This window comes from Perissodus microlepis, chromosome 19 (genome assembly GCF_051167445.1).
Source record: "Perissodus microlepis isolate ML-2025 ecotype Zambia chromosome 19, ASM5116744v1, whole genome shotgun sequence".
Taxonomy (NCBI): domain Eukaryota; kingdom Metazoa; phylum Chordata; class Actinopteri; order Cichliformes; family Cichlidae; genus Perissodus; species Perissodus microlepis.
Genome location: NC_140479.1, coordinates 27,871,596 through 27,897,132, shown reverse-complemented (window position 1 = coordinate 27,897,132; position 25,537 = coordinate 27,871,596). Strand labels below are relative to the sequence as shown.

The 25,537-nt window shown below is 42.6% G+C and overlaps 1 protein-coding gene across 2 annotated transcripts; it reads right to left on the bottom strand.

Annotated features, from left to right (window-relative positions):
• Positions 1-199: 199 nt before the first annotated feature.
• eif2ak4 (eukaryotic translation initiation factor 2 alpha kinase 4) lies at positions 200-25,537 on the bottom strand. Of its 2 annotated transcripts, none has more exons than XM_084914144.1 (39): positions 25,155-25,537; positions 24,897-25,012; positions 23,803-23,905; positions 23,551-23,724; positions 22,971-23,051; positions 22,676-22,815; positions 22,496-22,596; positions 22,246-22,403; positions 21,585-22,123; positions 19,457-19,572; positions 18,922-19,079; positions 18,385-18,827; positions 18,222-18,294; positions 18,043-18,132; positions 17,842-17,964; positions 17,652-17,756; positions 17,443-17,506; positions 17,256-17,335; positions 17,035-17,136; positions 16,888-16,938; positions 16,553-16,789; positions 14,552-14,627; positions 14,122-14,243; positions 13,795-13,844; positions 12,396-12,564; positions 11,717-11,833; positions 11,519-11,584; positions 11,041-11,211; positions 10,807-10,941; positions 10,581-10,688; positions 10,072-10,200; positions 7,362-7,448; positions 7,122-7,234; positions 6,970-7,031; positions 6,459-6,562; positions 6,112-6,180; positions 5,242-5,286; positions 4,287-4,402; positions 200-644 (listed from the first exon to the last, which is right to left on the bottom strand). In XM_084914144.1, the coding sequence occupies exons 1-39, from the start codon at positions 25,281-25,283 to the stop codon at positions 587-589; spliced, it is 4,980 nt and encodes a 1,659-aa protein (XP_084770270.1). In that variant the 5' UTR covers positions 25,284-25,537; the 3' UTR covers positions 200-586. The 2 variants fall into 2 exon arrangements, with proteins under 2 accessions (XP_084770270.1, XP_084770271.1); XM_084914145.1 differs by having other exon boundaries at positions 6,970-7,028.

Genomic DNA, 25,537 nt, shown 5'->3' with positions numbered 1-25,537 from the left:
TTGAATGTCCTTCAAGAAGCCTGGAGAACTATTCCTGTAGACTACTTGAAGAATTTACAATTATATATAACTTTATATATAACTGGGGTGTGGCTCAAGAGTTTTGCACAGTATTATACATTTCAAATAATTATTCATCAGCATCCTTTGGCGTTAGATTCCCATCGGGTTCAAATAAACACACACAGGTCACAGCATGTGGGGAAAAATATTTATTCACACTTTGCATCCTGTACCTAAGAAGAAATGTATCTGTACTCATGACACATTCAGTAAAAAGCCCTTTCTCTTAAATTCTATAGTTCTATTAAGGCAATAAAGTCCAGTGAACCTCTTGTCAACCTTTGTTGAGGACCACGAAACACTGAAGGGTTTTGGGAACGGTGGGAGAGATTGGATCAGATAGCTGGTTTACCATTCACCACAGTAAAGAAGTTCATTTGTATCTTTGGGACTCACACCTTCCAAATGGAAAGCGTCAATGTTCTAAGCAGATTTTGTTGGTCCAAGGATAAAAACTGTCTCTGGGAGTCTGCTGCCTGAAGCAAAGTGGAATATCTCCCAGGCAAGTGCAATCCCTTGGCTTTCACAGAAGAATCTTGTAGTAGTCGTCTTTATAGCTGTACAAGATCACCATAGCCACCCTGTAACAGAAGATTTGTTTGCAGATTTCAAAAAACATTAACAGAAGTATGCTTCAGCTAAGTATCCAACCAACCAAACATGAAATATGCTCCCAGGCTCCCATCCCTTCTGGTCCCAGGTTATGGTGTTCAATAACGGCCTTTTCTGAATGAAATCCCATAAACATTTTGTGAAATGTTGTCAGAATTGGCATCTGAATTCGACAGTTATGGTCAAAAACAGTCCTCGACCATCAAATTCAGGTCACCTGTTAGTCACTGTGACTGTTTCTACCAAATTTAAAGCAATTCCCATAAGGACATAAGGTCACTGGAAACTTGACCTTTGACCATTAAATTCTAATCAGAACATCCTTGAATTAACGTACATGTTAGTATGTAATTTTAAGTAATTCCCTTAAGGCCTACAGGTAGCATGGACATCGTCACTCTTGACCACGGCTGTCTTGGGTTTGGAAGAAATTTGAACTGGAATGTCTCCAAATCCAGACAACGTGATTCACCCAGGATGTTTTCTAGAAACGTCCAAATTTATACCACTCCTTTGAATTCGTCAGTGTTAACAGACTCAAATTACCTGTACTGTAAAGCCACTAGAGGGCGACTGTGATGTTTTAGGCTTCATATTTGTAAGGCTGTCAAGCTATCCATGCAGTAGTGTTGAAGTGTATGGAGTCCATGGCAGGAGAAATGTTTCTGAATATATTTCAAACATGAAAAAGTTCCACTCTCGAAGAGCCTTAAGCAGAGAGTTGAGGCAGAAAACCGCAGCTTTAATGAACAGTAGACAGGTATGTATTAAGTGGCTCATTTGCAACAATTCATTTGCTCTGAAAGCTCAACACTCCCAAGCTATTCCTGAATTCAGTAATATTCTGGAGGCCAAATGGAAACCTCTGGCAGGCCGGATGTGGCCCTCGGGTTGACATTCACTGCTGTGCATGCTTCCTCTATGTCAAATCTTTCATTGATACAAGGTGGCTTATCAGACCTATGCAGATGATACACACATTTACTTAGCTCTCTTAAAAAAATCATTCATCATGTTTGTGCCAGGAAAAAGTGCATAGCTAGATGCAACAAAGTTTCCTTCAGTTAAACAGGAACAAGACTGAGACTGTCCTATTAGGAAACGAAGACACGCAGTGTTAAGGTGAGAGGGCTACATCGCTAATTCTCAGTTCCCTGACTGGCTTCCAGTAAAATCTAGAATTGAATTGAAAGTATTACTTATAGTTTTCAAGTTAATAAATGGTTTGGGGCTATAACATATGTAAGAGAAGCCTGATAAAGTCTTCTTCTAGATCTGGTCAACTCCAGATCCTCCAAAAGTATTTAGAGTGACTGTGGCTTTAAAAAAATGAAGCTGCCATTCAGCTCGCTCTTGGGATAACACTACCAAAAGATCGACTCAGCTTTGAGATGAGAGAATGGCCTCAATTAACTGAGTCGAACTTGATACAAGCTATCACAAGGACTAAAGTAAGACCCATAATGATGAAATTCAGTGCATCTATTTGGTTTATCGAAATATACCTGAAGCAGACTCAGCTGCGCTTTGTGTTTAACAATAATTAGCCGATGTTGGCATTTTAAAAGCCTAAGATGGGGAACAGGGTAAAAATACACAGTGGTGGGAAAAAGCTTTGTTTGATCTCCATCTAACTCACAAATATATACAAACACAACGAGACTAAACTAGTAAACTGTAAGTAGATGAATGTCTCATGTGCTGATTAAAAAAGTAAGTGAACGTCTAACCTCAAGATTTCTCTGGATTCAGTTGAATAAAGAAGGAATAACTAATAATAAGGTGTAACTTCAGGTCCTGCTACAGCTACGTAACTGCTGCATGAGCCCTTCATCCTACTCATCTTGCCTCGGTTGCCTGTGCCCCACATTCAATGAAAACCACTAGACAAAAGAATAAAAACACATGCCGACTCCATCCATTGCTGCCTCTGCGACGCTCATTTATCAGGAAAGCCTTTTTCCCCCCTTAATGGCGACTCACACAGCACAGACAGGAAATTAAAACCAACTGTTCTGGAGAGACGAAGAGGAAGCCAGAATGAGAGGTTTTGATTTTTCTTGCTGCCATCTCATTCATGAAAGAGAAAATCTGCTGGATCCCATCACAGGCTTTGGGCACTCACAACACTAGAAGCTCAAACACAGGATTTACCCTGGAACTTGGGCGGGAAATTACGTTTGGGAGTATGGGAATTTAAACTTTTCCATCTACACTAGAGAAATGGATGGAGCTGACTCGCCCCATGTCTATTATTGGGGTGCCAAGAGCCAGACGCAAGACCAAATATAGCAAATCCTTCTCCAAATTTTATGTCAGGAAATGGGATCAGCTGAGGATTTAACGTTCTTCTAGGCGGTAGTTATCTGTCTGAAGACTCCTTTTGTTGTACTGGCAGTCACTGATACACCTGGAGTGTGTGGGCTTGGTTGAAGTATTGCAAAGCAGCTGCCCGAAAACGTGTTTCACTGTCTGCATCAGGTTTCAGTTAAGAAAAATGGCTGGACTAAAAATAACTAGCAAGAGGTTTTAGTTAGAAGAGACTTTAAAAAACTCCGAGAGCTACTGAGTAAAGCCTGGATTATGCTCCTGTGAGGGCACGGACACATGGAGACCTGACGGCAGAAACCTTATTCAGGTTATACTTCTTTGAAGTTCGCTGCCTGGGGCGCATACGCAGGATGGTGCATTGTACTATAAATTTTCAACAGACAAAAGAAGGGAAAGCACGCTCATGCTAACCGTGCGATGATAAAATTTAAGTCAGTCACACCATGGCGGACTAGAAGAGGCGCAAATACAGTGCCGACTTAAGGAAGTGAAACAAATGTCTATTATTCATGAATTATACCAACAAAACTAGAGAAGCGATGTCGATGAGTGCCAACCTTTGAGTCTACAATGTATGGGCATCCAGTACTGCCACCAGAGTGGATGCAGCTTAATGTTAAAAGGCTGTTAAATGTGATATAAACTGGGATTTGTTAACATGATATGGCATGGAAAAAAGTGATCTGTGAACTGTAAACTGGCCTCTGTATGTCTACATAGACTGTATATAAAAGATGGACATGGCCAAAGAGACTTCACCGCGTAAGCTCCGACTTTAAAGTCTTGAGCTGAGTCACATCTCGGCGTTTTAAAACCAGACGTAACAAGTAATGGGGTGGATCTGGCAAACCAGGGAACACTGCTTGCTCATATGGTAGCAATAAAACTAAATACAGCATTCGATAAAACCTAAAACATGAGAACGTAGCCTCATGAGGAAAGTGTGTTAACTGAGGCCACACAGGAGGAACTGAAGGATCATTTCCCTACAATGAACAAACACAGGAGCCAAACCCTGTCAGCAGGGCTGCATCCGTTTTACTCTTTAAACTCAGAGCGTCTGCTTCCATCTTTTATATACAGTCTAGACTTAAGAATCACAAATAAAGTATTTTGTAGTGTTTCTGATCAATTCAATGTTACATTATATTGATAAAATGTGCTTTTCTTTAAACAACAAGCACATTTCAAAGTGAGCCCAAACTTCTGAGCGAGAGTTTAGCTAGCTGTGAATGCTAACACACTGAACCAATATGATGCACAATTTAACACCACTGCACCTTTTTGTAATCTTGAAGTGGTGGATCTCATCACAGATGGCCTTCAGGTAGCGCTGCTTGGGCAGACGAGACAGCAACGTCTTCACGCTGTTGTTGAACTGCTCTTCGCTGTCAAACTGGACGGAAAGGAAAAAAAATGTTTCATTCAAGCAAACAAAACCATCAACAGATGAGATTTAATATCCGAAGCTTTAAACAAAGACCAGCCAAATGGCTCACAGGCCTCATGTTTGTTAACAGACTTCCGAGTCAAAAAACAGACAGCATATCAGAGGAATCAAAGGCTTTATTTTTCCTCTTTCCCCATCTTCAGTTTTGAAGAACATACCTGCTTGTCAAGTGTTTGGTTTCTTGTGTGCCTTGAGGCAATTTCGCCTGTTTAAAACAGGCCCTTTCTGCCAGCGTGGCTGTTACATACTATGCATTGAGTTTATAAAACTTATAAAACAATGCGCTGTCAGTGACACATGTGTGCTGCAAAAGGACAACTACATAGGTGGCCCATTCATTTATGGAGTGGAGGCTTTAGCTTATATAACTACAGTGTTAAGAGCATTTTCCAGCTTTCTTCAAGTTTCTTCACAATATAATTAGTCTTGTTTTTCACTTTCCTTAAAGGGAAGCTGGGATTTTATAGCAAGGTCTTGGTAAGAAGTTTGGAATGTGAATATTAACACCTCCTCAGAGTGCGTTTTGGTACGTCTGTCACATGTGTGAGCCTCGTAAAAGGCCTGCCAAGTTCGAGTCTCACAGGTCTCCCCTGCTTTGGAAAACTGTAGCATTCCTCATCAGACTGTAAGGAAGGCAACGGGATCCTGTCTTCCTGTCTAGGAACTTGACCTTTATTGGCCGTTCTTTCCACTCCCCCCTCCCCCCTTCCTCCCACCCTTTCAGTGTGATGTTGCCTTTTATTAACTCGGCTGTGCTCTTGATGAAGCTATAGTAGGGAACCAACCTCCAGAGACAGGAAGTTGATCAGCGTTTCCTTCTGAAGGTCCACCTGCGGGATACAAAAACAACTACGGTTACACAATAAAGCCTTGCCTCACAGTCGAAAAATTCAACACCACATCTTACACATTTTTAAGCAATTTTGTAGCAAAATACAGAACTGTTGCACATTTCGTCCAGAACGTTATATAATTCCCTTCCACCAAAATCATCAGCAGTCTAGTCAGCACTAACATCATAAAATTACATTTTTACAGTGATATCAGCAGAAATGAAAGCATTTTACAGCAGAAGGCTAATTACTCTCCAGGTTCATCTGTAGCATCAGCATTGCATATCAGTCTGAGTGACAGAAAAGCAGGCTGCTGACACGCAACACCCGACACTCACAGGCCTGTGTAACTGCTTACTGGCATCGAGATGATTGCACTTGTCACGTTTCAATGACGCTGCAGTGTTTATACAGTCCAGATTCCAACAAGGATGATAAATACATTTGGAATATGCAGCGAGATGGTAAATAAGACAAGAGGGGTGAGTGCACTTTGAGAATATGTGGTCACAAATGGACAGCGCAACTGGAAACAAATGCCAGCGACCATTTATGTCCCCTGGAAATGCCACGTTAGCTGCTTTCTGTTTAGCGTTTGTTGTTCGATAGGCAACTGGAATTTATTCGCAGTGACCTCACTTCCAGCAGGGGATCTAAAAAGCAACTATAAAAGGGCAGATCCTTAGGTGTTTGTTGTTTTAGCTATCAAAACTATTTCCTTCCCCTACGATTTCACACATGAATTAGACAGATAAGGTGGGACGGGGGGGCAAGTAGGTTAGAAATAGGGGATGGAGGGACATAAACACACAAATGACTTACAGCAAGAACCTCAATGTCATTGCTCTTGTTCTGCAAATTGCTACCCAGGTTCTGTAATCTGGTTTGGATCTGAAATGAGAGGAGACAGAGAGAGACCCGTTTAAAAATGACATGGTTACAAATATAAATCATCTTCACAAGCGAAAACTTGTCTTGGTGTCACGTTACAAACAGCATATTCTTAAGGATAACCACAGGAACGTTTAAGGCAGATGGATACAAAGAAAAATAGGAAACAGAAACAGCAGCAAATTTCCTGGAAACCCATTTTAGAGGTTTGAAGTCATTAATACTGAGAAACGCAGCTCTGGAGAAATGCCGGAGCCGCGGTTACAAAGATCTCAAACCTGAGTCTCGTAGCGTCGTCTGGCGCTGGCAGAAACTTTCTCCGGGCTGATGAGGCTCACATTCATGTTTATGGAGGTGCTGCTTCCATGCTGCTCTGAAGACCCTGGAATCAGAGGACAGTAAACGGGACAAATGAATCGTTTTATCCGACTGTAAATGTTTTTAAATGTCCAAAATCGAGTATTTAATCGCACACATACAAAAAAAGCTCTGGTTTCAACTGCTGTTCAGTTTAATTAGAGCGTGTTTGTGCCAGGGTGTGAATCTTAATAATTGAGCTTATCACTCTGATGGACAATTTCACACTTTGTGTAAATCAGGGAAATAGCAAAAAGGAAATCCAACATCATAAGAAATACTTTGAAATTATGTCTAAATTACACGTTTTTACCACATGAAAGCGATTTGTTAGAGTCAAATCACAAGTGTGTGAAACACGAGTGTGATGCTTTCATGCCGTGTGATGTTACAGCCTATGAGAGTATCATCAGAATAAGCTGAGCGTGGTACCTGTGCTGGTGAGCAGTGATCCTTTGGGGTTCTGTAGAGTCGTGCTTTCAGAGATTTCTCTGCTGAGGAACAAGGAAGACATTGTTTTAACCCCTTCTGCATCCTTCACACACATCTGAGCGACTCGTTAAACCAAAACCTTTTTTTTTTACCTGATGTTTCTCTCATCGAGGAATTTGTACCGACATTTCTGAATGATGTGATCCACCAAGTCAGACTCAAGAATCCGTTTCTCCAACTGTCTGTCTTTCTCAAAGCATTTTACCTGGAGGACAGAAAAAGCGACAATCTGCAATGCTACCGGCAGGTTTCTACAGCATTTCATTTCACTCAAATCCTGAGTGTGTTGCTGGGAAGTGGATGTGCTCGGATGGTGCACAGATGGTGCTTACCTTCACATAGGATCCCTCTTTGTCAGAGACGAGGGCCATGCATGTGATGCCGCCTAGCTTGCAGTGTTCCAGCAGTGTGTCCTGAGACTACAAACACACAGAAAGGCAATAATAATCATTCTCAACACACAAGCTGAAATTTAAATGCATAGCTAAGCTATACTCCATTAAACCTTTATGATGATAATGGTCAAACATAATCAAACACATATGTTGACCAATGAAGTAGCATGCTGAAGATGTTGGCTTGTTTGAGGCCAAATTCTCTGAGAACAAGCTTTTCTTCCATTAATTACTTAAGAATCACAAATTAGGCTTGGAAACATACAGTAATTACATAATTACAGCGTCACGGTTGCCAATTTCAACCCTGACTGATCTAGTTTCTGAAACAAAGGGAGCAAAGCATGCTCGAGTTACCGCTGAACACTAAGCTGAGGCTTTAAAATTCTCCTATTGTGGCACTCGTTCATTTGAGTTTCACTTAGAACTAGAAGAGTGACCATGAGCTTTGATGTACATCCAGGTAATCCATTCAACCGTAACAGTGAACATGTATGTTTGCGATTCGTGTCGGCCTAATTCATTCTGATTAACTTTAGTTTTGGCTAAACGAACTGGCGGCGGTGCGGAACAAAGCCCCAGCACAGCGCACCGCAAGTGTATGTTTATGCGCGTCACTTTTCCTTGTCATCACACGAGCGTTTACACTTCCATTTTTCTTACAACTTTCACACCGACAGATCAAATTATGTCAAAGGTAAGTTATTGGCTGGAACCAGATGGGCAGCTCCACTACTTGGCTGCCTGCCTGCAGAAGGGGTTTGCCATATTTGTCTAATAAAAACTAAAAGAGTGGAACCGTCTCCAGAGGATGAATTAAGGGCTGTTAAGATGCCAGCATGGGAACAGCGCTAACAAAAGCCTAGTGAGCGGGAATGACAGCCGAGCTGGTTTGGACGAGGTCTCCTCTGGTAAAAACCTACGTGCTGTGCTCAAGTCTAAGCCACGTCTAACTCTTTATATTGGTGCAGTGATTAATTAAAGCATACAAGTAAAAACAGAGTTTGTACAATTCTGATGAGCTAGAAAGTTATAATATTTGGTGTGAGCACCTTTATTCATCAACACAGCCTGAACTCTTCTCATCACATCTTTAAGTAGTCTTCAAAAATACTTCTCCAGGCTTCTTGAAGGACATTCAAAGCTCTTCTTTGAAAGTCGGCTGCCTTTTATTTCATTCTCTTTTAAGATGATCACACACTGCTTCAGTAATGTTGAGGTCCGGGTTCTGGGGAAGCCAATCCATGACTCAGTGTTCCTTTGTGTGTTTTTCTCTCCGTGTATGCTTTTACTGCAGTGGGTTTGGGATAACTGTCATTATTGAAAAACTGAAGCTGTTACCAATTAGATGCTTTCCAGATGGAATTGCAATAGTGGATCAAAATGTGACTGTACTGTTCTGCAAAATCCCCAAAATTCAGCCCTGAGCCATGACAGAGCCTCTGCTGTGCTTGCTGTTGTACCTCTCTCCCGAGCTCCTCCATACAAGCACATGGCTTTGAGATACTGTTCATCTGCTGCAGAGAGATGCAGGGGCCCTAAAAACTATTGTCCCCCACTTGGTGAGTTTCCTCAAATCTGTGTTAAAGACACACTCATATGTCAAGTTTTCAGCTAACAGCTCTGAATGATTCACCTTTTTGGTAAAAAGTTACTATTTAATGCCAGTTTTTCTTAGATTTAGCTACAGAAAACAAAGAAATGATGTGTTTCTGTGACAGCGTCTAAAGATACAATTTCAAATTGGTTCTTTGCTAAATTACATGTTATGTGTGTAGACAACACCGGTTCATCCCTTTAGTTAGGTGTCTTTTTCTGCTTGAACGATTCATAGATCAGTGCGAACACAGAAACAGGTAACACAGATCGACGTGGCTCACAACTTTTGCTCAAACTTTTACATAATCTACAAAAACACACTTGATAATTTGGCTTTCATCCAAACTCAACTTTTCCTAATTGCTTTTAAGAAAACAGAGGGGCCAATCGCTTGTGTCCTGTGCCGGTACATAAGACAATGAAAGCCGCTATAAAGCAAACACTCACTCACCACAGCAGTGGAAAGTTAAGACAACAATAGGTTATAAAGAGCAGAGCAGGAAAAAACAGGAGGGGCATTAAAATGTGGGCACACAGCTACGCCGGAGAGGCCGTTCATGCAAACGTGCACAAAGGGGACTGAGATCAGTTGGTCACATTATCGTGAAGAATGTGACGGAGCCGTGGTATCGCGAAGTTTTGGACGGCTTCACTTCGAGGGGGTTGATGTCAGCTCGGCTATCATCCAATCACAGCTCTCAAACTGCTAACAAGATCTCATCAAAAGACTTTATAAGAAGTGTGTTTAACATATGTTGTCTTTGTTTGTAGAAATTGCCCCATTATATTGCCCCAGTATGGCCAGTAATGCTCTTTGAAAAGCAGCCACAAAGCTCATTCTGTGGCGTATTTACCATTTTTACTACTTGCTGTCACACTAAGGCTGCTGGCAACAAGTGAGGGTTTTTCCTGTAAAATAGAAGTCAAGTGTTGCCCTCTATAGGAGGGATGAGATTACTACACTCTATGGGGGGGTCTCAGGGTTCACCTTTAAATCAAAACTGGTTTGTTCTGGTTTTATGAGTGGAACCAGTTAAAGACGACTAACCTGTGAAACATCATAGTTGATGTCTGCAGCGATGCCGGTGCTCCACAATTTCTGAACAACCCTGATGGCTTTGGACATCGAAGAATGGCCCACAGGGACCACCAGCACATCACAGGAGCTCACTGTTGGCTGATACGAAGACAAACAAATACGGTCGCGCATAGCAACTACGTGCAAATGCATTTAGTCTAATATTATAGAAGCAGGGAGCTGCAGTTAAAGCATTATGTGTTCAGCAAAGGAGTCATTCCAGGTGTTTATATGTGCACGAAGCTTTCGGGGCACATCATTTCACAATCTCCATCTAAAATATAGAAAATGATGCACCTCCAAAAATAACTCCGTGGAGTCGGGAGCAGCGGTGATCATAGTTATTAACAGGTTTCTAAAAGTAGCTGTGTGGCAGCCCGACTGCTCTATAAAGCCATCATTAAATATGAAACCATCTGCTGCTCCTTCATTATAATAATTAGCAATGTCAGATTCAAGCGTGTGTCTGTGTCTCTCACTGGCTCCTCCATGCTGACTATAGCAGCGCAGACTTTGTCCACGGCGACACTGGCCCCCACGGCGCTGGGGACGGGTCCTGTGGAAACCGGTCCACGAAATTCCAGGATCTAGAAAGGCAGGGAGCAAACTGCATGATTTAGGCCCATATTTTTCAAATAAACAGCTACAGGTGATTAGTATTAGTGGTGGCCTGGTTTTACTTTGTGGAATGACTGCAAAGCCTACCAAGTGGTCGTAGCGTCCTCCAGCTGCCAGAATATCTGGTACGGTTCGTCTGCGCTTCCTGATGAAAGCCACAAACTGGAAGATGACTCCTGAGTGGTGTTGCACTTTGTACACTAAGCCTAAGTTGATCACCACCTATAAAGGAGATGCAGCTTTATTTAAAAACAGCTAAAAAGCTAAACAAAGTAAAGCAGATACAGCAGGTGTTTCCTTGTCCTCCAGAATCTGTATCACCATCAGTTTAACTCCAAGTTTGGGCAGAAGCACAGTGAGCTCCTCCAGGTCCTTGAGACCCTGCTTGGCCAGCTGGGTAACGGCAGTTTTTTGCTTGGTAAGTGATGACAGCAGCGGCACCAGGTCCTGCAGATTCCCCTTCTGTTCTATGTACTTGTACAGAGTCTGCAACTGAAAGCGAGAGGTGAGGAGAGATGTCAGTGTGACTGAGCATGAGCTCGCGAGAGACGTTTCCCTCCATGACTTTCTGCCAGAAAGCTCTCTTTTCAGTTTTCAGTAGCAGTTTGGTAGACAGCAAAACTACAAGCTCAGGTTCAGAACAGGATCACCGTGTGAGTTCAAATACAGCTGCTGAAAGGCTGCAACCATACCTTAGAGAGCCAGTCTGGCACAAAGCCTTGAATGCAAACTTCTCACATGTGCTACAAGTGTGCTGAATATTTTTTACAGAAGGTTCATACACCAGGTGGACACTCACACAGTTGGCTGACAATGAGAAATTGCAGAACTTTGCCTCCGCTTCACGTTTGGTGAGTTTCTCACTCTGAAGCAGATGCAGACAAAAAGGAAAAACAAAAGAAAAATAGGTGATAAAAATGTCATGACTGCCTTACTGACTGCATCTGCTCAAAGAAGCATATCAATAACAGACGTGCAATGTGTAACCCGGACTGACCATAAGGTCACACAGTATGTTAGAGGCCTGGCTCAGTTTGTCCTCCGGGACGCCGCTGTGCAGCAGGACGGCCTTAAACAAGCTGGTGTGGTTTAGGTAGATGTTGTAGTTCCTTTCCTGCAGTCACAAACACACCTTCAACATTCTCAGACACAATTACAGTCAAAATTTAAAAGCACTGCTTCACAACGAGCACTGCGATGAATAATGACCCGCTCGTCCGGCTGCCCTTTCATTCTTTCTGACTCACAGATTCCTAAAAGCTTTTACACAAAGAGCCGAGCGATGGAGAGGATCAGAAACAAGACCTACGAGGCCAGACACAAAGTTGGACTGGCTTCATGAAGCATGCGAAGAGTAGTGCCACTGACGCGGCAATGGAATGAATCGGGACAGGAAATGGACTGTACTGGAAGGGAGGGAAGGAAGTTGACAGAGCGGTGCATAACAGATTTACTAGATAAACAATAAATACAGTGTAAATCTGTCAGGCTTACACATACTTTGGAATGTTAGGAATGTGAGTGGGAAGTAAGGGGGGACCAAAAAAAATCCCCAACTGGTTAGGTGTTGCTAACGGCATCTGTCAGAAAAATAATTAAGAATCGTGGATCTGACCCAACAGTCTGATTAAAAACATAAAAATATAAAAACAACACGAGCAGCTTGTGCGTGTAACCTGCAGCACGGGGAACTCCTGGATTATTTCAGAGATGGTGTAAATGATCTCGGCCTCAGGGAGCAGGCTGTTGCTAACAGGAGTGATGATGTCAAAGGCGCACTCGAGGAGCTCCCTCGGGTGTGCGCGGTCCAGCTTCTTGGGCCGGAACACTCGTTCAATGCTGTACCTTAAGAGAGATGAAGAGAAACACGTCCAGCATGAAAACAGGCTTTTTCAACAGATACACAAAAACCTACTTGGTACACAGTTCAGGTGTTAACACGACCTGTGAGCACAGCCACAAGTTTCATTACTTTCAGCTATAAAGTGGAGAGGTTAAAGGTTTACCGAGGTAATGAAAAACAACATAACTCGACAAATGAAAAGGAACACTGTGCGTTCTTGTACCTGACTGTTTTCAGAGGAACATTTTGTTTAACCCTAAGATACAATTTCTTCCCATTTCTTTAGCTGAATCTATCAAAAATACTAAAGATAACAGTCTGAGGGCCATAAAACATTTTTTGCACCAATAATAGCTCTTTGGAAATCACCTGATACCAAAACTCGCCATGTGTCTGCATGATGTACAGTGTGTCCTTAAAACGATGAGGAACAAAAAGCCAAAAACAGACAAATCTACAGCAGATGAACAGTATCTTAGAGTCATGTCAAATAAAATATAATAAAGACTCGACACAGGACTTGGTAGAAATGCTCGTTCCTAAAGAAGGGAAACATGGAGAGATGTCTGAGGTTTACCAAATGACACAAGAACAGAACTGAAAATCTTTGGCAACAGGTTTTATAGAGTTATGGATTCAAAATGAGAAACTTTTAGTTCAAATCAAAGCCAATATGTACAGAGGAGGCTACGACAAATGTGAGTGTCTACGGCCATCTGTAAAACCAACAAGAAGAGGTTTGAATGTCCTTAGAAATGAATGGAGAACTATTCCTGACGACTATGTAAAGAAAGAATAAGAAAGCTTACCTACGAGAGTTCAGGCTGTGTTCAAAAAAAAAACTTTCTAGCTCATTGGAAGTGAACAAATTGAGTCTTTTCATAAACATGTTGCAATGTTTCAATAAACCGCTGCACCTATTTCTCATTTTCCAAGCAAAACATAAAGAGTAAGGGGTGGCTCGAGACTTTTGCACAGTCCGGTATGTTTAAAGAAGGGGGGGGGGGGGGGGGGGGACTTGATAAAGTATTGATTGCAGACACAAAAGCACATAATTTTCTTTAAACACATTAAAACACAAATTATGTTTGTTTTTGCTTTCAAATTTTCTATAAAATATTTTTTAAGAACATTTTAAATGAAAAGATTTACCTCATAAATGGGCATCATTATAATTACTTGTGTGCACACACACACAAATGGTCAAAATGACTTCTCAATATAAACTTTACCGTTTCAGATGTGTTACATTGTTGCGAGCGATGAATCTTGCAAACGCGATCTAAAGGGGAAGAAAACAAAAAAAACAAGAGTTGAGACATTGGGTGCACTTGTATAAAGACAGTGAAGTCTGTGCACACCAGGCTGTAATCAATCAATGTGTGGAAACAAGCATTTGGTCCTCAGGGGTTCCTGAGGCAGCGGGATCTTAAGGCGGCTGCTGATTGCAGCCTCACACTGTGTGTGTTTGCATGTTCCTATGTAAATAGCTTCATAATTGGCGCTCTGTGTGCATGTGTGGACACGTAAACCAGGTTCCGTGTGTGTGTTAAACTCACGCGAAGGTCATAGGGCAGCGTAACCAGCATTCCACTATGGTCCATGAAGCAGGCCAGCTCACTGCCATCGTACAACTTCCTGTTCCTGGGGAGGAACAGCGGGGTCTGGACACGCACGGCACCTGAAATCAAACACATTGCTGCTCCATCTTCATAAAACACAATGACCCTGAGATAACTGATGCATGTGAACAGACAAACTGCGCATAAACAAACAAGTACAGCTGGACATCATCAGCAACGTGCCCAAAAACAACACTCGCACATGCACAGAATCTGTGCTGCCCAACAGTACGCTTATTGTTTAGCTGCCTCTCACTGCTGCAGATGTTGGGGTCTTTAAAAAGGTCTTACAGCAGGTCAGGAGTCCATGTAGTGTCAACAAAGGTTGCGTTCACATGCACGCACTCGACAGACACGGTGCACTCACCGTGCTTCTTGAAGATCCTGGTGATGCTTTCGTACACATGCTGCTGCAATTTGGCATTGTTGAAGCTGAAGCTGCCCTGAAGGGAGAGCAAACAAACAGCCTCTGTCAGGGATCAGGAGACATCGACTAAGCACTAACAGGCCTTGTGCTCATCTGTGATAGACCAGATGAGAGAGCCAGCTTAGAAAGAAAGAGTGCAGCTATTCCTTTGCCTACAGTGCCATCTAGAGGTAGAGAAGGGAAGAAGTGGATTTTCTTCCATGTAACCCTCCTGTTATGTTGTGGGTCAGATTGACCCAGAGCAGAAGAGATGTCACATGTCATCTGCATCACTACAGAAAACGAAAAAAATCTAAATTATAAAAGAAAATTGTAAAATAATCAATGCCAGTGTTTCTGACACTTTTGGATGAGTAAATTTGCCCAGGGTCAAATTAACCCAGGAGCATAATTGGTGTTCCTGGAAACCAACATAACAAGAGGGTTAAGCATTCCTTACAACTTAAACATAACAGATAGTATGAATTGTGATCTGAAAAAGCAGAGGTTTGCAACTATGTTATTTAATAATCCATACTCTTGGACTTGTATGTATATATCTTATAAACACAAATCAAAAAATTAAAGGAACACTTTAAAAACACAACAAATCTCAATGGGAAAAACATGCTAGCTGTGTACACTGATACGGACCGGGTAAGAAATAAATATGATCAACTTGCAGTGGGCTGAATTCAATGACACGCCTAAAATCAAAGTGAAAAATGATGCAGCAGGCTAGCCCATTTTTGCTGAAATTTAATTGCAGCAATTCAAAATGGCACTCGGCATGCATGGACCATGTGTGCTTATGCCTGACAACACTGGGGCATGCTCCTAATGAGATGACATATGGGCATATCTGAGCTCTAGGCCTGAGGTCCAACTTGGTGGCGCTGGTTGGACTGAAACCAACGTCCCAGGGATGCGTTATTGCATTTAGATTATATGAACATGTTATCGATTCCTTTATCCTCTGGGAAATGCCTGCATCCTCTCGTCATATGATGCTGGGTATTGTTGTGTACTAGGAAGAACCCAGGAGCCACTGCACCAGCGCAGGATCTGACAATGGTCCATGGACTTCATCCAGATAACATTTTTATGGTGATGAGTTAAGGACCTTCTACAGGCCCTCTCCTGGAACCTCCTCCATGCTCTTGAGACTGTGCTGAGAGACACACCAAACCTGGCAACGCCACATATTGATGTGCCGTTCTGGACGAGTTGGAGCACCTGTACAACCTCTGTAGGGTCCAGACATCACCTCATGCTACTAGTAGTGACACTGATCCTACCCTAGGCATCGGCAACCTTCAACATGAAAAGAGTCACTTTAGCACCTCCTACCTTCTGGTGGACAGAAGGGCAGATGACTGGGAGAGGATAAGTTATTGCATACAGTATATGTAATAAAAGGCTAAGGGCTAACCATAAGTTTGCTGACCTTGCCCTAGCTAAATGCAAAACTAGTCAAAAAAAATGTCAGTGACCTCTGCCTGTAAAACCATTCCTGTTTTGGGGTTTGTCTCACTGTTGTCCCTGTAGTGCGCCTGTTATTAATAAACACTGAAGCAGCTGAAAGTGATTAACAACCCCTCTGCTAGTACTGCTTACTCTACTATCTAAAAAAAAAAAAGTTTACTTTACCTTCCCTTCCCACTCCCTTTAATCCATCTTTCTTCTGATTGGGCACTCTTTACCAATAGAGCACTTGAACAGCAGGTGAGTGCCCAATATCAACTTTCAACTCAGCTGGGCTTTGAATAGGAATGATCTGTTACACCATCTGAGCACATTATTTTGAAAATCTCACATGAATCACAGCTGTTAAAAACAGTATATTAAAAAAAATCTTCCAGCATAGTTTTAATCTGACATCCAGCAAAGATGAAGAACGGCACGGCTACAGTTAAATAAAATCCACTGGCAAACGCTTGGTCAGCTCAATCAGCTCCTCACCTTGTAGAGGTCTATATCATAAGCGTAATCCATGACTGGTGAGGTGTTCTGGGCGAACAGCTGGGCCACCATGGTGCGGTAGGATTTGCCGTTGATATTGGCCATGGTATGCTGCAGCACTTCGTGCAACTCCGACTCCTCCATCTGGGGAGGAGGCAGAAGTTCGCTCTTTAGCAGCTCCAGGGCAGTCGGCCGAAGAGCCGGGTCGTGCTTCAGCAGCCACTCGATCACCCTCTTCTGGTAGACATAAAGAAAAAGGCAGAGAGAGAAACAGACCACTGTTAGACTGAGATTTATACAAGGAGAAGAAAGTGTTGTGCAACAGTCATCCTCACCTGTGTTCCTTGCTCACGTGAAGTAAAGTCCTCTGGGAAGATGATGGGTTCCTGTAAATATGAAGGGAAAAAAGAAAATCATGTAAGTAAGGCACCAGGTGCAAACCCCCCCACCCAGCTTGTTCTCAGTCTCTGACACAAACACACCCCACGCAGCTGACTCAGGACAGCGATGCGCTCGGCCCCCGTGGTCATCGGCCGGTAGGACATCTCAAAGAGGATTATGCCCAAGCTAAACAGGTCAACCTTCTGCAGACAGGAACATGAATAAAAAGTTCTTTAAAACTCGAGACGTTCTCAAATAACAAGTTTTAGCAACTTTTAATTCTCATGCATCCAGACAAATAAGTGAATCTTTAAATTCCTACTTGGTTGTATGTGGCTTTTGTATTTCCCTGAACCTCCGGACTGACATACAGGGCAGTACCGACCATCCCTGTCATGTTACCTGGAGACAGTGATGCAAAATCAATATAGAGCGCCAGTTCAACAGGAATATTATTGCACGGCTATCAAAGGTATTATGAGAAACCGTGTTTTCAAACTCTCTTGCACCTGTTGGGTCCAGTTTGGCCATCAGTGCAGAGCCGCTCTCCTCCACCTCAAATTTCCCAGCAGCCTTTGAGAGATAAACAGTTGCTTTAACAAGTTATAAGAGCTTCACGAGGAGTTTTACACGTTAATCAAAACAATGAGACGAAATCAGTGCCGCCTGTCAGCAGAGCGAAACTGAAAGCTGCACACCACACTGTAATAATGCGTACCACGTTAGCGGGATGATCTGTAGCCAGGCCGAAGTCGCCAATTTTCACGTGGTCCTGTGAGTCGAGGAAGATGTTGACAGGCTTCAGGTCCCTGTGAATCATGCCCTAGAACAAAGGGGGAACATAAGATATTCAAATCTTGGCTTTAGTCACAGTTATACTCCGTCCAATCAGTACAGCCGCTCCATACCTGCTCGTGGATGTAAGCAAGGCCGTCCAGTATCTCCCTGAAAAGCCTCCATAACCGATTCTGATCCTGATGCAGGCCTTGATCTATTGTGTCTCGTAAAGTGCTCTTTTCACAGTATTCCATCTGTCAGGAACGGAAACCTCGGATTAGACGTAAAACAGATCTTTGTTGGTAAAAGTGAAGCACGTGGGGGAAGCTTACTTGTATGTACAGGTAATGTGCCGTAATGAGGTGTCGATCTGACTCTGTGCTCTCCGTTGTGTCGGACACTGGCCTTTTGCTTGGCTCTACCTGAGGGAGGAAACACCAGCTGGTTGGTGCACCACGCCAAACGCTAACAAACATAACAAAACTAATAAATGAAGTGAAAACATTGTAACCTTTGACATCTCGTCCATGCTTTCATCTCCATTATCAAAAATGATGTCACTCCTTGAGTCACTATTTGATGGCCTGAGTGGGAAAAAAAGAAAAATAATGTAATGCATGAGCAGTTGGAGCAGGAGTAAGTCGTCCTTTGGAGGAAAAATAAAAAAAACGTACAAAAAAGAGGCACCAAAGACATCTTCTTCATCATCGTCGTCGTCATCATCCTCATCATCACTGGACTGGCGTCCGCTGCACCTTGCGCTGGAGGACCTCTCAATGGAGGTGGACCACTCGACTGAGCTGGACAGGGCGGGAGGCGGAGCGATGTCCTCCACGTCGTCAGGCAGGCCGAGCTCGTTGAGGCGCTCCGGTGCATTTTTGCGCTGTGGCGCCTTGTCGGCTGAGCTCAGCAGCTCGGAGCTGTCGGTGTTGCTCAGCACGCCTGTGGTGGGCAATTCGTGCCTCTCGATCCACGCGTTGTAATAACGGACGATATTCTCGTGGTTCAGCCGCGACAGCAGCGTCACCTCGCCTTTGATCCGTCGGAACTGCTTACTGGCTGGGTTCACCTGGATGCGTTTCACCGCGTAGTAACAACCGTCTAGTTTGTTCTGAACCTGGATGCGGGCAAAACACAAAAGACAAAAACTTTACTGCCAGATAAAACGAGCGAGAAAGTTCACACAGGGTAAGTAAACTTTTTCAACCCACTTTAATTACAGCACCGAAAGCTCCTTTTCCCAGAAGCTGCAGCTCCTCAAACTCGGAGACAAACCGAGAAATCTGCCTGTGCTGCAAGACCGAACTGAAAGGAGCATTGAGGATGTGACTCCGGGGGATGACTGATGACGCAAAGTCCACAGCTAGATCTGAGAGGCAAACAAATCAACATCTTGAGCAATTTTAAGAAGAGAAATATAAAACTGGTAACGGCTCCTTAAATGCAAGCACTCCCTCAGTATAAAAAATAAATAAATAAATAAATAAATAAATAAAATAAAATAATAATAATAATAATAATAATAATAATAATAATAATAATAATAATAATCCAAAAAGGGGAAAAAGGAAAAAAAGAGAAAATTAAACGTTGTTAATTTTTGGACTAATTTACAGCTGCTCTGATGAAAAGACAGGGGTTTTTTATTATTATTCAAACATTTTCAACACCAACTTTTACACTGTAAACCAACAACAATTTCACTGCATTTTTTGTCATCTGTGTTTCCATTTGTGTCACTGTCACCTTCTGGGCTGTTGTCCTGGTACTGTGAAAGGTGCTTAGGTGAGGAAGGCTTGAGGAAAGAATGGTCCAAGAGCTGCTGAGCTGTCCAGCGCTCAGTATCATTCAGACATAAACACCTACAACGCAAAGACACATAAAACCCACTATTAAGCAATATCTGGCACATGCAAAAGAACAGGAACACGTTTGTTGCACAAATATACTGCACTGTGTAAACGTGGGCCACCCTTCATTTCTTCAGAATTTATTCCAAGGAGCCAGACTTTTTTTTTTTCTTTTTTCTTTTTTAAATGGTCTTGAGAAATAGTTCTAATGAATTTCTGATGATCTTTAAAAGTTTTAGAAGTCCAGTCCGTGTGCCTCACTATTTCTAAAGTTTTTTTTGTTAAGTTGCTCAACACTGACCTAAGAATCATTCAAGCATAAGGCATCTAACTCGAGGGACAGCCCAGTGTTAACACCATAAGAAAACTGTATCTTGAGCCACTTTGTTACTTCCAAATCTTCCCATTTCTCTGGCAAAAAAAAAAAAAAAAAAAAAAAGGAAACTTTTTCCAGGCATAAAATATAAAATAAATATAAAACTGTATTTTTGCATCAACAAGTTGATTCTCAAAGATCTATTAGTTAAAAAAAAAAACTTTGTATCTCAGCATCAGTCCTCAAAAACTAATGTTAGGAAACAAGTGGAGGGGAAAAGAAAAAGAATTGGCATGCCTAAAAACCCCAACATTATTGCAGCAGTGTGGGATCATGTTGACAGAGAATGGGGGGGAAAAGCAGTTAATATTCAAAGAAGAGCGCTGAACGTCCTTGAAGAAGCCTGGAGAACTATTCCTGAAGGCTAGAAACAACAAGAAAGCTGCCTAAGAGAGTTCAGACTGTGTTGAAGAATAAACGTGGTCACACCAAATATTGATTTTCAAGCTCATTAGAATTGGAAACTGCATTTCCATGTATGTTTCCTTGCAAAACATAAAGCAATGACAGGTGAGCTCAAGACTTTTGCACAGCAATGCATCTTACTCTACAGGTTGCAATGCAAGCAGACAGCAAAACACCAAGACCCAAAGGAACAAATCAGGGTCTCTGCATGTTTGAGCCCATTTACAACAAATCACATCTGTTTATCGTTACTGAAAATCAGACCACAGCAAACCGCGTGGAATAGCCTGTCCTCCTCCTCTCCTTGCAGGCAGTCGCTGTTTTTTATTCATTTTGTTTTTTAGCAACACAAAATTTGAGCTCCCATGATTTAAACAGTTGATTGATTAGTCAGTCAAAGCATCTGGTAACCATTTTTGTGATCAAAAAATTTAATTAAGCAATCTTTTGTGCCAAACATCTGATTGCCCCGAGATATTAAATCCAAGAACTGTTCAACTTTTCTACTCGTTTTATATTCTAACAAATTGGAGGCTTGTCGCAGCAAAACAAGACATTTTAGTGTAGTCACATTTTATTCTGGGATATTATAAGAGACCGATTTATACGCTTTTATTAAGTTAATACTTTCAAATCAACACACACTCACCGATTACCTTTCAGGTATACCGATTCAACTGCATGTTAGCTCAAATATATAATTAGCCAATCCAATCCTATGACAGCAACATAATGCATTTCAGCATGCAGATGTGGTCAAAATAACACGCTTAAGTTTAAACTGAACAGCAGATTTGTGATTTAAGTGACTCTGAATTGGCTTCTTGTGCCAGAAGTGCTGATTATTCTGAGTATTTCAGAATCTGCTGTTCTACTGGGAACTCTAGGTTTTACAGAAAATGGTTCAAAAGGCAGAAAATTTCCAAAGAGCAGCTGTTCTCTGTGTGAAAATGCCTCGATGACGTCAGTGCAGAATGATCAGACTGTTTCGAGCTGACAGGAAGGCAAAAGTGATTCAAATAACCACAGATTACAACCAACTTATGCAGAAGAGCATCTCTGAAAGGGGTTACAGCAGCAGAAGACCACACTGGGTGTCACACCTGTCAGCTAAGACAGGTTGTTCATTTGCATTATAAGTTGGTGACAACAATATAAATAGAAATTGTTTGTTATGTAGTGAGACTAACAGTAAAACTGCAAAAATATACAACATTATAAGAAATTATTCATCAATACATACTTCTGAAGGAAATCCTGAAAATCAGCAGGCAGGCTACTCGGCACTGTCACCGGATACTCCTTCACTTCCTTGCCTTGACTCAGAGCCAGCAGCATCAGTCCCAGGTTCCACACGTCGCCTTTCTTGCCCGTTTTCGTTGGCATCACCGTTTCCTCGGAGAAACGCACGCGAGCTTGTTCGAAAATGTCTTCTTTGCAGATGTCAGCAAACCTCTTTGATAAACTGTAATCGGTCACTCGAATGTTCCCCTCGGAGTCCACCAGCACGCTGGAAGGCCCCAGCTGTTTGTGGACCACGGAGTTGGAGTGCAGATAGTCGAGAGCGGCCAGCAGCTGGGCCGTGTAGTGGCAGAGCTTATCCAGAGAGACCGGGCCGTGGGCGGTCAGGCTTTGGTTCAAGCTGTTCCCGGCCACGTGCTCCACCAGCATGTAAACCACGATGCATTCCTCCTTCTCGACCACGCTCAGCCCCAAGTATTGCACCAGGTTTGGGTGCTCCAGCCGCAGCAGGGAGTTAAACTCATTTTCTGCTGCATGGATCTGCACAACGCAAGTTGAAATGTGCCAAGCTTTAAGCATGCATGTTCGTAAAGGCTTTATAAGTTAAAATGCAAGATTTAATCAGCAATTTCTTAATAAAAAGCCCCCCCCTCTCTACTTGCCTGTTTTTTACAGTTTTCAATCCTTCCTCTCTCCTGGGTGGTGAAGAACTTGCTCATCTTTTTGTTCCACTGCAACGACCACTCATAGATCACAGCAAAATCGCCAGAGTTCACCTCAAACCCGTAATAAATGTTACGAGCGAACCGTTCACTTACACCTGTCGGAAACGCACCAAAAAAGAAATTAATTTAAAGAGACATATTACGTTTTTCGCCACGTGGCTGGCAGCGCCAGTCTGATGGCCCTCACCTAAGCTTTTCCCTTGGTGCACAGCAAGCTCTCCAAAAACGTTGCTGCTGAAGTGAAGAAGCTCCTGCGGGCGACTGTTGTCCTCATTAACCGTGTCCCGTCTGGTGAAGGAGACATATCTAAGCATTATTACTGCACTTTGTTAAACATGAGAAGCTTTTCTGTATGTAGGACGTGTACCTGTGGCGGGAGTTTGAGGTAGTCCGACGGCGATTGCCAGCTGCTTTCTTGGCTTCAAACAGTTCGGGAGCTGTGCCTCCTGGGCTGGGTGGACTCTTCCCCATCACAGACATCGAATGCTCCATGCTCCCGAGTCGCTCCTGCAAATAGAAAGCCATTCAAAGAGTCACTTACAATACCGATGGCTTAGTTATACGGGTTGCTCTGACTGCGATCTATAAAATCCGTGTGGTTTTACTGATGATTAACGAAATCAAGTGAATCAAATCAAATAGAAATCAAACAGCGAGAACACCTGTTTAGCCATTTCCTTTCTTCTCTTTTCCTCTCGCTTTTCCTCTTCTCTCCTTTGGATTTCAGCCATGATTTCTTTTTCCTAAAGGAATAAGAAAATTCCATCACAATACACCTTTTGCAGCTTACTTAAACTGTCAGTGTTAATGATTTTGCTCCAATTAAGAATTTAATTTAAGATACTTTGCCTTTTTTGTGGTAAAACTCCCATGAAAAGAACTTAAAAATGATGTTTTCCACGTCAACTGATAAATGCTATATTCCTATTATAGTCCTAAAGTCATAATAGCTGATATCTGGCCTAAAAAAACTGAAGGACACAGCATGAATAGTACCCCTATCATCATCATCATCATCACAAAAATATTTATTCATAACCAACTAACAACAGTAGAAAGCTGGAATTTGCCAGTTTTCCTAGTAAAAGAGTGAATCATCAGCCTGAACTGTTTCTAGAAATCACAGACGGTCAGGCTGTGAATGAATAACATGAAACGATCCGTAGCCTTTGTGACCGGACCACACAAATCACTTGGGCATTACACTGCAACCTAATCAGCGTTTCTTCCTCCTGTCCTAACCATCTCCTCCTCCTGCTTGCGTCGTTGGTCCATTCTCTGCTGCTCCTCCAGCGCTAGTTTCTCCTGCTGCCTCCGCTGGTTCTTCAGCATCTCCTCGTGGAAGGAGCGCGACGGAGGCTTGTTGTGTTCGCTCAGGAAACCCTGAATGTGATCCGCTAGCTGGTAAATCATCACCTAAGTTCACAGATAAATAACTTAATGAAAATCTCAACACACATGGGACTGCACGTGCGTCTGCGAGTGTATGCTCACCTCTCCGCATTGTTCCGCCGCCAGCTTGTTGAGTTCAGCTTGGAGATTTTTGAGGTTGTCGTTTGAAAGGCCTTTGGCATTCTTCAGCTCCAGTTCTGGAGGCCTGTTAGTGCCCAATAATGTCAAGTTAGTCAGACATAATAATTAAAAATACATCCTTTTTTTTTTTTTGCACTTTCATGCATATGGCATCCCTGCTTGCCTGTGGTAGTCATGGCATTAAGGTGACCTACTCATGAGATGAACTACTGTTATGTTTTTCAGAACTCTCAGCTGTTCTGCTATATTTATATGCATGTATGATTTTTCTTAAACAGATACTTGTGCTTTTTAATGCCTCTTAATGCATTTTAAATGTAACCTGACCCATAAGGCTCTTCCAGGATAATGCGCAACAATGTTAAAAAGTACTGCACGTGTTTTATTTAGCATTATTTGGACTTTCAAAGATTGTCACTAGTCTTTTGCAATGTGATAATTATTTTTATTAGTGTGAGCTAAAATATGTGACTTTACAGGACTGCTTGCATGGTATTTAATTTAGATATTTTATCTATTTAGTCACTATTCTAGCCATTTTTGATCCATACGTCCCTTTTATGGAAAGAAAGGCTTTTATCTTTCATAGTTTTGGGGATATTCATGTTCAAGTATTGTCTGAGATTTTAAATTGTGAAAAGAAAATACTGGAAGTGGGAAAATGTACAATAGATAATCCAATAAAGAAGGCAAGTGTAATATAAATAAAGGTGAGCATGGTGGAAACAATAGCGTTGCCTTGTAAACACGTGTTACTCAGTGGGAGTTGCACAGAGACCGATAAAATAAAAGCGAGCTGTCTTCAAAGCTTTGCCAGCTTCATTCTTTCTTCTGCAAGCTGCAAACTTTATCAAATAAAATTCCAAAATATGTGCATTCCTTCACATTTTCCAAAGCTTTTCAGTGGGCCAGACTGGAGTCTTTGCTATGCCCAACTCTGGCCCGTGCGCCTTATGTTTGACCTGCCCTGTAGTAGATGGTCAGTATGTGAATGGACACCTTGCAGTGCAGCGACAATGATGGAGAATTGGCAAAGAAAGGGAGCCAGTACTCACAGGTCCGGATACGTGGGAGGACATTTGACATGCAGGTCCACTGTCACGTAACACTCCTGTCCGTTGTTTAGCCCATTGGGCCGCAGACAGAGGTACACCTCTGGTGGCCTTTTAACCTGAAAACCAAATCAAAAGGAGCCTCGTTGATTTGCACTGCAGTTTACTCCAGTTAACACTCGTATATGTAAACACTTGGCAGTCCTCTGCATTCCGCTAACATGAAGTGGAGGATTGCACACAGATAGAAGGTGGATCTACCTTCCAGGGGTCGTTGCTCCGCAGATCCTTGAAATCATCTTCAAAAATAGACGCGAGGGCTTCTAGTTCATTTTCCTGCTGAACCGCGTAGTCGTCTGTCCCATCGGCTGAAGTGCGCTGACTGCTCATTCTTCTGCCTCAGCTACATGGCAGTCTCCCCGTCCGCACGCTCACAGCCGTCAAACAGAAGGAGGAAGCGGATCCGCTCAGCGCGCAGCTCCAGCCCCGCACTCACCGCACTCAGCTCCCCCGACTCTGTAAGCTCGAACCTCCGCAGATACTCAGCTTGGCTGACATGAAGTACCGTCACATAGTGAACGCCAACTTACCACGCAGTCGACGGACGACCACAACAACGTTGTATCTGGCGCATGCCTGTTGTA

Bases quoted from the DNA above. Each gene is read 5' to 3' on its own strand.
- eif2ak4 (XM_084914144.1), bottom strand. From the start codon at position 25,283: ATGAGCAGTCAGCGCACTTCAGCCGATGGGACAGACGACTACGCGGTT. The intron at 12,565-13,794 runs GTAAAGTTTATA...ATCTCTCTTAAG, and splicing joins AATGTAACACATCTGAAACG to GTACAGCATTGAACGAGTGT. The intron at 645-4,286 runs GTGCAGTGGTGT...CTTCTGTTACAG, and splicing joins CACTTCAAGATTACAAAAAG to GGTGGCTATGGTGATCTTGT.